Consider the following 14,580-nt stretch of genomic DNA (forward strand, 5'->3'; position numbering starts at 1 on the left):
ATCAGGTGATCTGTCTGACAAATAAAAGATGACAAGGACTAAGGAAAAATAATCCTTTTCTTTATAAAAGTAGGATGTCTGGAAGCTCAAGAAAACAAAAAGTTACACTTCTATCATGTTCTAACATACCAAAAAATATTCGAATGCCAGGTCAAAAAAAATCTGTCAACATCATGTCTTTCAAAACTTGGAAAACATGGCAAAGGAAAAGATGAGATTAAAAGATGAAATCATTCACAAAATGGAGAAATTTTATGTGATTTTTTGCAATTCCAAAAATAAACTCTTCCCTTTGGAAAGTACAGATTGTGCTTCAAAGTTCAGAGGTATGTGTTGGTAGAACAAGTCGGGAGTATTTTTGTACCTATTACAGTAAAATTCCTTGATGAGAATATGCTCCCATTAGCATCTTTTGTTTAAAATGAGAATGGTTTGACATAAAATACAACCAGCTGTGGGCAAATGATTCTAGAAACTGCTTGTGTTCTTACTGAAGAGACTACCGAGACTATAGACTCCAGAACAAAGCAAGACTTTGGTTACACTGTTATTATTTAAATTGCAAGCATGAAAAATGCCTTGCTGCCTTCTTTGGAAAATGAAAATTTATGACAAAAATGTTACAGACCATCTGTTTAATATATATCCAAAAAATATAATTTAGTAATATGTGCATGCTGGTAATGTTCCTCCTCTGCAAGCTTTAGGAGAAATAATTTAAAAAAATTAGTGTTGGATACAGATTTGAAAGACAAAAGAGGAAAAGATCTAGAACAGCAGCATGTGTCTGTAGTTCCACTGAGCCACTACATGAATAGCTGTAACCTCCATTTGCACATACTGATCTTCGCTATAGTTATGCAATGCTCCATATAAATAACTACACACGATATTAAATTCCTTGGAAATAGTAACCAATTTGAAATTAGAATTATGTTTAAAAGCCCATTACTCTTCAGGGCTTAAAGCTACCTTTAAGAATTAAAAGTTGGAGGTAATGTTTCATGTAGGCTGATTTGCTAAGTGTAGGCAATGCACCTCATTCTTTTTTCATAAAGAAATGAGAACTTACACAGACTGGCATGAGAGCAAACAAGACTGTCTATATGGATCAGTAATGGAAAAGACCTTCTTCATGCACGTACAACAACCCTGGAGGCACCTTCTGTCTCTGTATTTCTAAGAACTCACCGATTAAGACTGAACTATACACTGCAAGAGACAGTGCTTAGAAAAAAAATAAATTTGTATTCCCAGTTCAGTTGATTGGTCAGCTTCTTTCCAACTGTCTGCTGAGAACTAATGTTGACATCTGGTGGTGCATGTGTTTGCAATAATTGCTCTAAAATTGGGACATAAACAATGCTGTTTGACAATTCTTCCAATGCTTAAGAACCAGCAATCCCATATGCTAAATATGATCAGAAATCCTGACTCCTAGAGTTGACAAACTCTATTTACTACAAATGTAATAGTGCTATCCCAAGTTCATTGTAAAGCGTGAAAGTACCATGTTTTGTGGTGAACTACACGTGTGGCATGTAGACATGCATGCATACACACAGAAGCAGCAGCTTTTGGTGCCTCTTATAATCTCATCATATAAGGTCCTAATCTCACAAAGACTTACATATATTCTTAAATTCACGTATTGTAAATTGTTTCACTAAAGTCAACTATAAAATCTGGACTTAATCTGAGACAATACACTACAATTACGAAAGACAGAAGCACAAGTAAATAAAAAGAGGATGACATTGCACTTGGTTGGTTAGGGCAAAATATATTTTTTCTGTATAAAATGAATTGAAAAAAATATCTTGGTTTGGCCACTATTGGTTAACTGATTTACAAGGTATGAAAATTAATTATAAGAAAGTCTTACACAAACAAGATTTTCTTATGAAGAATGAGATTTTTCTTATGTTTTATTCATTAAAAAGATAATATAAAGGTGATAAAACCAAGTAATCAGAGACTATACACCTTTCTCTCATGCACTAAAATGGTATTTTCATCATTCATCAAAATAAGGATTAATTTAAAACCAAACCAAATAGGAATGTTTGGTGGCACTGTGGAAAGGTCAAAACCAGAAACGCTTTACTGTACTTTGTCTGTAAAGCCCCCCAGATATCCCTCAGAATGGCAACAGCCCTTGAACTCTGTAGGGAAGATAACACCGTTCACAGATACTCAAATAAGAAAAGCATTCATTCTTATTTTGCTAGATTGCCAGAGCAAAAAAACGAAGCAAGGCATTATCAATTTCCTTGATAACTGTCATTGATAATTTCATTATCAAGAAGGCATTATCAATTTCACTGCAAGATACAAAAAACTGTACTGTTGTCTATTCATGAAGAATACAGGTTTTCGTAAAAGTTCCTTACCTCATTAGCTGTGTTGTGAGTTCCGACTATTCTGATAAAAGATGCAGGCTGTTTATCAAAAGTGATTGTTTGCCAGGATCTACAAAAAAATTCCAGAAAGACATACAAATATTAAACACGGTCACAACAGCTTGCAGTACCATATACAGAGAATCCATTCAAGTGACAGTATGTCCTATTATCACTTAATAGGGCAAATAGAGAAACACTTTTCATCACCTGAATTGCCAGCACTCCTTGTTCATTTTTATTTTTAAGTGCCTTGACTCTGCTTATGTGTTTTCATACATACCTTATACTACTACAGTTTGTATGCAGGAATAATACTCATACTATTGCTGAAAGCTAAGAAAATGGTAAAAGAAAAAAAAGCTGAATCAAAGTCTAAAATCCTTGCCTAATATTGACTGTATTAGATAAACAAAAGATCAGATAAATAAAAGTAAATGCATCCATCTGTTAACTACTCATGAGAAATCATCAGAGCTTGGTTAAGAAAATTACAGCTCTAGGGATAAAAAACCACCCAAAACCTCAAATAAACTCCTCCTACTCTAAGTGGAGCAGTGGAGGCAGAGGAGCCAAGCTTCCCGTGTGTGGGCCAAGGTCCTTCCAATAAATTACGAATGGCATAAAGCACTCTTCGCAGTTCAGGCTGTGAGGATTTCCCCATCCTGACACAGAGGCAGCGGGGAGAACAGACCACCCCCCCAGAGCTGGAGTATAACTTTTTGGGCTAGACTGAGAACACTAGAGGTAGATTGGGACCACTATAATCTTCCTTCCTCATTCATACTCTCCTGATCTGGGTGAGGTACAACACCTCAAGTAGCCTAATACCCAGCAGGAAAAGGACACCAGTTTCCACCATACGTTTGTGCTTACAGAACACACTGACAGTAAAACAGAAGAAACAAAAAGAATAACAGGAACTAGAGGTTTCAGTTAGATGCCAGTCTTCCACTATGCTAGATCAGTACTTGAACACATTAGAATTTAAATTCTTTTATATTCATAAAACATGAAAGCTAGATACAGAATTTAACTTTTTAGCAAAACTAGACTCTATCACAGAAGGCTTTAGAAATAAAATGTAGTTAAGTATAACTTGATTAACTCACTACAAAAGAAAAACATTGGATAGTTTTCCTGAATGTGTTCAGGATACCTTCAGAAGTGTTCATATAAGAAATAAGGGACCAAAGTGAAACTGGAATAAAACACCACTTGCCACCAGCAGTCTATCCCAAAGCCTGGCAGTATGAACAGCTTGGTTGCTGACTATTTGTCAGGCACTTGAATTTTCCCTTAGTAGGAAAACCTCTGTCACAAACATAGTATTTCTGGGTTTAATTTAGTTGACTATTACTTTTATCACTGCTGTCAGGTTATTTTTGCTTAAAGAAGATTATGAGCCCAATCAAGACCTAATTTCAAGTGGTTTACTGGTATTACTGCATGAAGTAATGGATGCAATTAGAGTTACTCATCATAATAAAAAGGTGCAGTCTGTGTCAGGCCTCAGAGGTACAGCAGGTATCTACCTAATGGCATGGTTTATTTAGGAGGCATAGCCCTTATGTGGCTATGTCCTCCTTATTTTAAAGCTCAGGCTGTTTCTTCAAGCTCTAAATAAAATACAAAATGAGAATGGACTATTTTGTTGACTGTCTCAAGATCTGAAAGTTTGCTATGATTTAAATATTTTTTTCCCTAAACAGGAGAACAATTCTTCTGGAGTTTCCTTCTCGTATTACTCTAGTACAGCCAGTCAGTTCATCTTCAGGGCCAAATGTAACTTGTTACCTTGAAGTATAGAGTCCCAAAGATGAGTGGCTGGGACAATTAGATGATTGCAACACTACTCCTCATAACAAAGTACTGCCATATTTTGCATTATGCGAATGGTTTCACATTTACATGCACGCACTTTATGCGAGGAGAGTGATGATGTAAAAATCAGATTTCCCTATGTAGTGATTTGGAAAATATTATACGGCTATTCTAAATAAAAGAGTTTAAAATCTTAAAGAAGCTATTAAGAACAGCCTATGCCTTCCTAGCCGCTAAGGTAGAGTTTGTGTTCTGTGACAAGCAAATAGGTTAATTAGGGATCACAGAAGAGAACATCAATGGGGCTGTATGTATTTATAGTACTTCTGAGCACTGGTCAAATAAACACTGCAAGAGTTCAGTGAGGATTTTCCAAAGATGGCAGTAAATGCCATTGTCTGTTGTACAAAGTGACAGCAAGGAAGCTGACGCATCTATTAGGGAATACAGCTGAAGAGCATGACAGATGTTAAGAGAGGTTGAGAAAAAGGCCTCTGAAGATCCTTTTGACAACACACTTCTAGATCAGCTCCTCCAGCAAGCTCCTAAGTTCTTCCATTTCCCACTGCATTACAAGTCCTTACTTTCTGCTACAATACTGTTATTAGGATTGGATTATAATTATCCCTTTACTAATATTAAAACCTGATAGAAAATAGTAAAAAAAATTCTTAAGGATGTGAGACTTGAAGGGAGATAGGGTTTTCAATAAATTTGGTCCTAAGAATATTTACTGTTTTGGTATGTGTCCATTTTATTCCTTCCCTATTGCAAAAAGGAAAGCAAAATTATAGACAATTTGTAGAAGAGTTATTAAAATTCAAGTTATTAAAATTCAAGAATATTGCCACTAGAGAATTAGTACTTTATGGGATAATGAGCAAATTAGGTCTCTTGGTTTATTTCCTTAGCAAAAAGGAAAAAACAAAGTAGAAAACATCCCAAATGGATTTGGAAAAAGTCACGTTTTAAATAAGCAAGGCAAACCTTCTTCACTAGAAAGTTGCACTGATTTCGACTGTAACAGTACATTTGAGAACATCAATATATACAAAGAAATACCTCTCCAGTACAGATATAATTATGCAGCAGAGATAATTTATGTAGTGTAGCTATACCCATATGGGAAGAGAGATTACTGACAGAACAATATCAAGGCATATCTGCCCTCTTTTTGCGTTTTTTTTTTTTTTTTTCTGATATAACAAATTCAGTAAGACTTCTATTTATGTATCAAGCCATAACAATTGTTCAGTGGTATTCCTCGATTAAATTAAAGACATCATAGGTAAGCCTTAAGTTTCTTTTTAATCTTCTCCTTTTACTACTAGTTATCTCTTCTGGTACTATTGTAATAATTTCAGTTTCTCTGTAGAAATTTTATTTTGCAAATTATTTTATAGTCATGACATTTGTGTAGTCATGCCATGTGTATGTGCTTATTTTATACTTTCCTCACAAGAGCTAGTCTTTCTATCCTCAAAATCGCTTTTGATGGTCTTTACAAAAAATTCCTCCAAACTTTATACATAGCTCTGGTATTGATTCATACGTAAGTCACTGTATTCCAGGAACAGCAGCATTAAAATATATCAAAAGCACCTCATTTTTGGTCTGGGATTAGATACTTCTGTGTAATAGAGGCCACTTCTTCACCTTCACTCCTCATATGCCAAGCAAACAAATCTTTCAAGCTGGTGGCAATACTTTTACCTTCTTTACCTAGGACACGGTCATAAAGAAGCTATCAGAACTTACTTCTCCCATAAACTGACATTGTCATCTTTGGACTTTCTGTATCTCTGTACTCCTTATTAGTGACCCTATAACAAATTGATTTTTCAGGGTTTAGCTTTTTTAAATATTCAGGAAGTGTTAATCTTTTTTCCTGCTTTCACACCTGTCTTGCAGTTGATTCATTTTAGATTTGCTGCTCAATCTGCAGCAGTCCTGGTCATCACTTTCACAACAGAAATAATCACTACCTCAAGCTGAGGTTTGCATCTCTAAGAGAAGACTTGGGACTAGCAGCCTACTCAGATTTACACCAGGGTCCTCAAGCTGAAATGCAGCACTACAAGTTGTTTGGCTAGCAAAGGTCCCCTGATACCACAGCTCCATTTTCCAAGAGAAATTAGCCTTGTTACAGTCCTACGGTGTTTTATTTAACGCTCTACATCTCACCTCAGCCACCCGACTTCTAACTCTCTCATTCTACCCGACTCCCCTAAGGAGATGCAGTAATTGATGATTAGCATTCCAAAGCCATGCTTGCATCCTGTGAGCCTGTCATATTTAATTACATTTTTAACTATATTCGTCTTCTATAATAGCCTGAACATAATTTAGATAATTATCTTTTGCTCTCTTATTCTCTGACTCTGCCTGTCTCGCTTAGAGCTCCTCGCAATGAAAATCACTTTCTCTGCTCAAACATATAAACAGACTCTTGGGCCAAGTGCTTTCACCTCTCCAACAGCAACAGCTGTCACTGAAAACTCAGTGGCTTTGTGCATCCCACAATCTCTTCACCATATTCTATTCAGAAGAAGAAGAAAATCATTTGAAACCCCTCCACTTTCATGTTTCTTCCTGTCTTTTTGTTTATTAGTCTATTGCAAGAAGAATGCAAGAAATACTGATGTCCAGGTAAATTATAACAATAGCTTGCTATTGCTTAAGCTATGCGTAGCTCCAAAATAGCAATTCTCACCTCTTAAATAATTTAATGGCTTTTCTCAGCATTGAGAATCCTTGCCTAGTTATTTCTATGAAAAGCTGCTATCTTTCTAAAGATCTAATACATATAATAGGATATAAATAGTGACCCCCGTTATTTCCTTCTCTTCCAGAAAGAACAAATTAAGAAAGAAGTGGAAGCTTATCTTTTATTGAGTTTTTCTAATGAGCCACTGGCAGTACAGAATACTACCGCACTGTGGGATCACCAGAGCAGCACTGATTATAGCTGAAACCAAGCTCAGGCCAAAGATGTAAGACGAAAGAGAAAGCTGTTACATGTAATTAACATTCATCAAACTGTAATAACCATATCACATTCATATCATGGCTTGCTTTAGGCTAAGCACGTACATTTTGTGTGAGCACACTGTGTCTCCTCACTTTCCAATGTGACATACAACCTCCATTTTTTTGTTCCTCACTCCAAGAAGAAAAGAAGAGTTGGAACCAAATGTGGAAATGAACAACACACCCTGAAAAATGTCAATTACCAGCAAGTAACCTCCATTTTGCTTTCCAATGCTTGTCCACATATGCCTCGTTCTATAGCAAGTGACAAAACACTTCTTAGCTTATTTGGATGTGGACTTTTTCAAGTATGACTACATATTTTTTAAATGAAATACAGTATTCATTATGATGGAATAGTGAGGAGATATTTGTAAAAGCAGATGACAGGAAAAAGAGAAAAGAGTTGTGTTGTCTTTCCATACATCAGTCTGATGACTGCAAGTAACTAGCATGTGATGCTGCCAAATAAAAAATTGCATGCACACATAAGCAAGCCAACTGAGACTCGAGAAGTACCGTAGTATGTTCTGCATGATGTGTTACACCCCTTGCTTTATTAATGAATACCATACTAACCTCTACTATGGAGTACCTACAAAATAAACACAGAAACATGCACTAAAAATGCTGTAACAGTTATTGTTATACAGAAATTTTTCTTTATAAAATAGCAAAAATGTCTACAGCTACCTTATAAATTGCCTATAAAAGCATGTTTTATGTTTTCCACCATAACAGTACTAAACAGTAAAGTGAAGTAATACTCCCTCTCCTGTTAAAGCTGTAATTTAACATACTAATTCAGAGTCAGACCCATAAAGCACAGAAGTCAAACTGGGTAGCTGGCTCAGCCACCCCCTTTCCATCCAGCCTCCCAAGCCACTGAGGGGGAAGATAAAGCATGAGAAAGAAAATATTGTGAGGAATCACAGGTCATCTACATTTTGCTTTTTAAATTAAAGTCAAATTAAGTCCAGCTCTACCCCAGTCTATCTCAACTAAAAACTGAGACCTAAAACTGAGTTTCCATCTATTCTGCTGTCACCATGACAGCACTCTCTCAAAAGGTGGCCTGTCAAGTGTGGTACTTTTAAGGGAGCAAGGAAGGTGCAAGCCAGAAGTAACAGCTTTCTCTCCACAGCTCTCAGACAGAGGCAAAACTCACCTAATAATGCATATTGGTTATATTTATGCTATAGTCCATTGATGAGATAGCAAATATACTTTACCCAGTCTAATAAGGAAAAAAAACAAAACAAAACAAAAAAGGACTTGAAGTACTAATGGCAGAGGTAATAAAAATGGTTAAGAGAAATATAATGAGAGTCTAGAATAAATGTGAGAAAAATAAATAATAAAAATCACCTGTTGCAGTATTTGTTACCTAACGGTTTTATATATTAACAAGTAAGAATAGGTATTCCCATCTTTTGGGAAAATGCCCCTCAAAAGTTTCTATTCTAAATATACTTCCCATAAGAAACACATAATTCTGAAAGCATCTGAACAAAATTCTTCGTTATTTCTGCCCTATGATTGATCCCTCCCACCAAACACTTCACTAAAGTGCTAGAAACATTTTATTGCATATGATTTATTGTAGAAACCAAATGTGGGCTTGATAAAGCAGACCTATTAGACTAAAAAGTCTGACATAAAGTAGATTTAATGAAGTCTATACCAACTTTCTGACATCTTTATAAAGCTTCTAATGTAAAAGACTCCTTATAGTAACCCCTGCTTTCACAGCTTCTGTGCTGACATTTTTGCTGTTTCAGAAAAAAAAAAAAAATCACATAAAGGAAATGTTAAAATATAGTCAAATTGAGCAATGGTAAAACTGAATGTAGTAGTTATTTTTCTAACTAACTGTAGGAACCAATTTTCAAATATATCCACATGCCAATGTAGGCAACCAGTGACATTTTTGTACTGCATAAGCTGCATACTCATATAATTTAGCTTGCTCACACATTTTTTCAATTTCTACAGGTTGTCCTTCGGTACTTCCAGAAATATAGTTTATATTTAAAAATCTTCCACAAAATGAAGTTATTAGCAATTTGCTGGGAACTGTCTGGCAGAACACCATGGGCCACATTCCTATGCCATAACAAGAACTGTGCATGTAGTATCTACACATACATCCTTGGGTGTTGGCAGTGGTGGTGGACAAAGGCTGTGAACTTGAGCAACTTGACCTACGAGTTCATCTTACCTACTTTTGTGTACACCAGAGCACACATGCAGAAGAGAAGCTTGCACAATCCTAGAAGCTGAATTGGTTTTGTTGTGCTTACTCATCACCACTAGTTATTGCTCCTGATGTTCATGTAGATAGCAAAGATATGAAAAGCCATCCAATGCAGCAACATACACAGTAATACAACTAGTGGGATGCTTTTAACTTTGAAGACTTCTCCCCCCTTAATCCTAAACAGATTGTATGCTATTTTTATTAAATAACTTTTCATGACAATGGAATAGTTGATTAACAGCAAATATATAAACAATATTTTTAGAGATATGAGACAGAATCATGCTCCCTATTAATTGGTTCCTTTGTAGTGTGTAGACTAACGTTGTATTTATCCCACTTTTCTCTTACATTCTCTTGGGTGTGATTTCACGGCCCACTCGTAAAAACTTCACATTTACAGCAACTGCCCTTCTATTACTGTCGATAACATCTAATTGACATGTCAAACCCCCAAGGAATGCAGTAAATTGAACCACAGCCTCTAAGAAGAATAAAACAGTGAAAAAAGTAAATCAGCATGTGCTTCCTCATAACAGCAATACAAGCATACTGAGGTTTGCTAATGGAAGGGAGGAATCCTGTAACCCTTTCTGCTACCACACTGAATTACCTATTAACCTCAAGGTCAGAAAACAAAGCCTTGCGACCTCAGACTGAAACTCGCCTAGAAAAAAACCTGAGCCCACATCCATGACTGCAGTAATTTTAGACATGAGACTAAAGTGAACTAAGACAGACAAAAACAACAAATAGAACTTTTGCTTCTGTTACCACGTTATAGAACAGAAAAAAAATGTAGCTCCCCTCCCAATAGTTTTTGATAAACTAAATTTTAGTACTTAATTTGTAACTCTGTACCTGAAAAATTTATAGACAAAGAGCTGGGTAAAGTTCACAAATAACTTGACTCATGATGAAAGAACACAAAATAAAGTCAGGCAAAACTTATTTAAGTAGCAACCAAGGTAACAGGAAAAAGGCAGAATGACTTTATAAATACGTAGTTGAAGTGTATGAAATCCATTAAGAAAGAAACATTGGTTTACAGGGATACAAGAAAAATAATGGAATGAAATTAGGTAATATGATGTTCAGTACTGGTATCGAGAAAAAAAATTCTTACTGTGGGAACTCAGTGTGACAGAAAAGCAAAGAGCAGAATGGAAGCACCATCCCCTTAAGTGCATGAAACAAACTGACAGAGCATTATACTAAAAAATACACCACATACCACATAGTGCAGAAATCCCCAAAGGATTAACCTAAAGATATAATAATTCTTCCATTTTGTGATTCATAGATATAATCTGTCCTGGTAAAAACATTACTGTGAATAAATCAATGGCTTAATACTGCATATATCTCAACACAGGATATTTGTAATGCTAAAGACCATACCTGTTTTGGCCAGCATAAGAAAATGTGTACTTTTCAGAGTTTTAATGAAATTAGATTCTGAATATCAACAATCTCATTAGGGCAAATCTCTAGATTTGATGCATTAACATCTGACTGGCCCCCTGACCATACAAGGAGATGTCAACAGTTCCTATATTTAATGGCTTTGCCTGTAAGAAAGGGCTACAGACAAAATAGTAACTTACCATCCAGTTCATTAACATTTGGGCATCTCCTGTTCATGGGGTTATTAGATGATCTTATGCAACAATGAATTTCAAAGTAAACAAATATAACCGCAAAACAACAGTTTGAGTATTAGGCATTCCTTTCTTATCTCAGGCAGATAAATGGGCCAGTTTCACATGAAGCATCTATAATTTGGATAACCTTTTTGTAGTAGTATTTATTTATAAAGGCACTGAGAGTGTGCATGTGTGTGACTGCCGGCATGCATGTGGGTATGTGCATGCACGCACAGACATTTTCAAAAGAGAATATTACGGCTCTGTGAAGGCAGTCCAATATGCTGCCATAGGATCCTTCCATAATATAAAAGCAGTAATCTGCACTGTTAAGTCCTTACCCAGAAGCTGCAATTTGTTCCCGTGCTGATTGAAAAAAACAACAAACCTTTGCTTAACAGGAGGCAAGAGAGAAGTATTCTCTTCCTAGTAAGAAAATTAGTATTTCTGTTACACTGAGCAGAGCTGGCAATAGTTGGTGAAGACCTCTTAAGCCAATCAGCTTTTCCAGAATTGCTTAATGTTGTAGGTCAAACTGGGACCCAAATGTTTATGGGGGTGAATTTTAAGTATTCTTAGCCTGTATGAGCAATCAATCACAGGAGAAGGATGACAGAATTTACAAATATCTGAGAGGGGCAACATACACTGAGGTAAAGCTGAACAAGAGAATAAAGTTAAAACAGGAATAAACCTACTAAGAGCAAGTTTTCTTACACTATCGAAGAGCTTCTCCATGGCAAATTACAGAAGCTCAAACAGGTTGTATATTTAAGTAAGGCTGACCACTGAAAACAATGGTGTTTGCTGTAAGACAGACCAACAGCCAAGATTCTGACTACAATTTATTTTATAAGAGAAAATTGATGTTTACCCATAAAGCAAAATTTGATTCTGGCAAGGCATTATCTATAAGGTTTAAAAGACACAGTGATCATTTCCCATCATCTTCACATTCAGCCTGCATCTCCAAAGTAGGGTTATGTACTGATAAAATATGCAATGTGTAACTTGACATCTTACTGATCTTCTTCAGTATTAATAAGTGACCATAGTACAATCAAGCAAAATATAGCAATGCAGTCATGCTACAACTCTCAAGGAATACATGCATTTCTTGTACCTCTACACTACAAGGAACACTTACAGACCCAGTATGTTGCTGCAGAAATGGGCTGCTCAGGTATCCATCTCAGTGTCTCAAAATCTTATATTCTTCAATCTCAGCAAGAATTTCCTTAGAATTAATTATCTTCTTTTCAGAATTTTTGTCAGCACCCTTAAGCTTTTCAAAAGGCCTAAAAGTTTCACCTTTCACTAAACAACACAATGTTTATATCATCTGATTTCCTTTTTAGCTTGGCATAGATGACAGATTAAGTCAAGAAGAAAGGGTACAAAGAGGAAAGGACAAAGTTTTATGATTAATCTCATGAATAAGAATACGTAGATCAGGTCTCGGAGCTTCAGTATCCAGGAGTGTCCCCCACCTATGATACACACACCACATTTATCAACTTAATATTTGTTCTGCAAAACCTAATTCATTAACACTGGTGAAGTATTTTTAGCCGGTTTGGTGGCACGTGTTGAAAACAGGCATGGTACCATGTTCAAGTAAATGCAGGAGACAATCAAGTGAAGTTGAGAATAAGGATGTTTTAAAATGGAACATAGGGAATATGTTCTCAGAACCAAGAAGTCTGAGTGCTTCTATAATCTGGTCCCTGGGCTCAGGGAAACAGAACTCTGTCTTGAATTTCAGTGTTTGTATAAATCTATCCTAACAACAAGCAGTTAAGACAATATTAGAATAAGTAATATTATCTCGGATTCTGGTGTGTTCTTCCCTCCCACCTCCCAACAAATATTCTGCCCACTAAGCAATGCTGTATCTCTGGCATATTAATTAATTAAAAAAAAAAAAAAGAACTGAGAAAGTCAACGGACATTGAAGTGTATCTGAATCTACCCAATGCATATGTGAAATATGCCAAAAAAGCCTGTGAAATGGCTGATGTCTCAGAATGACAGATTTACCATAAAACATCAAAGTGCATGTAAAGTAACTGGTGAAATAGTTTAAAGTAAACTCATATTGTCTTTAAGAAAAAGAAGTAAAACTACAACAAAATGTCCTATTGAAAAGCTCTAGAAACTGCGTGCTCAAACAAATATGTATGCCAGAAAGTCTTCACTCTATTGCTCAGTGGACAGGGAGTGAGAAAAGTTGCTGTGTTAGAAGGGAAGGCAATGCTGAGCACTATGCATGGAAATAATGCAAAGGACAAGCCTGATTATCCAACCCATGCCTTTACATTGATAACTTCTAAACTAAATGTGGTCAATGAATGCAAATTTGACAAATCAACTGTATGTTGGATTAATATGTTTTTAAAAGTCACAGGCATCAAAACAGGAAGCAAGAAATCTACAGGAAGGCCATGTCTCGGACAGATAAATGACAGTCTCAGATAAATGACAGCAACAACTTGCGATAAAAGCACCATGGCACGTCATTGTGGTGATTTACACGACTTACGAGGTAGCACAAAATCAGTGATTCTGGCAGCAGCTGGCCTTGCTCAGATTCAGTTGGGATAAGCAGTTGCAAAGATGAATACATAGGTGAAAGAATGGCTAGTGCAGAATATGCAAGAATGAGTGCAGCAGACAGAAACCAGATAGACCAAATCCTATCCACTTTCACAATACAGAAAACAAATCCCTTCCTTGTCAAACCAAAGATGCTTTATGAATATCGATCCAGGAAGTAAGACAATCAGAAAAAGAATGAATAAATAAATAAATAAAGTCTGAATATCAGAAACATATTTGGGGGTTGATAAAACAATTAAGGCAGCCTCTCTCTCCCTTCAGTACTGTCTTTTCACTCTTCAAAGCAGAATGAAAATACATTTACTGAAAACCCCTCCTGTGTCTACCACTTACAGTAGAAGCAGTGGTTATCCATAAAGAGTGAGAACTTGCTTATACTTAAAACGTAATCTCTTGTAATAAGAATAACTTGAAAGTTTGCTATTTTATCACAGAAGCTTTAGAAAGTCACCTGGCAAGAATCAAAAAGGCAAAGCCATTGGAAAGTCTAACTTCTACTGAAACGTCAATGTAATAATAAATAATAATAATTATAAAATAATTATAATAATGAATAATAATAATTCATTAAAAGAAAGTAATGTTTGCTTTGATTTTCATTTTAAATAGAAGACAGCAACAGATATTTTACACATACTTAATTACCACTATTAGTTTTGAAAAAAAAGAAAAGTATTTTTTCTAGATGATATATAGTGAAGTAATAATACATACATCTATTTATATCATTAGCTTGACAATTTTTACTGGCCTCCAAAGAGACATTCAACTCTTCGATGGCATGAGAGAAAAATCCCAA

General features: G+C 35.7%; 1 protein-coding gene across 1 annotated transcript in view; it reads right to left on the minus strand.

Annotated features, from left to right (window-relative positions):
- BTBD9 (BTB domain containing 9) overlaps window positions 1-14,580 on the minus strand; it is a 142,120-nt gene that overhangs the window by 12,220 nt on the left and 115,320 nt on the right. Inside the window, exon 11 of the mRNA XM_072856701.1 lies at window positions 2,394-2,472. Coding sequence (XP_072712802.1) covers window positions 2,394-2,472 — 79 coding nt within the window. The remainder of the gene's footprint in view (window positions 1-2,393; window positions 2,473-14,580) is intronic.

The sequence above is a fragment of the Ciconia boyciana genome, chromosome 3 (assembly GCF_034638445.1).
Source record: "Ciconia boyciana chromosome 3, ASM3463844v1, whole genome shotgun sequence".
NCBI lineage: Eukaryota > Metazoa > Chordata > Aves > Ciconiiformes > Ciconiidae > Ciconia > Ciconia boyciana.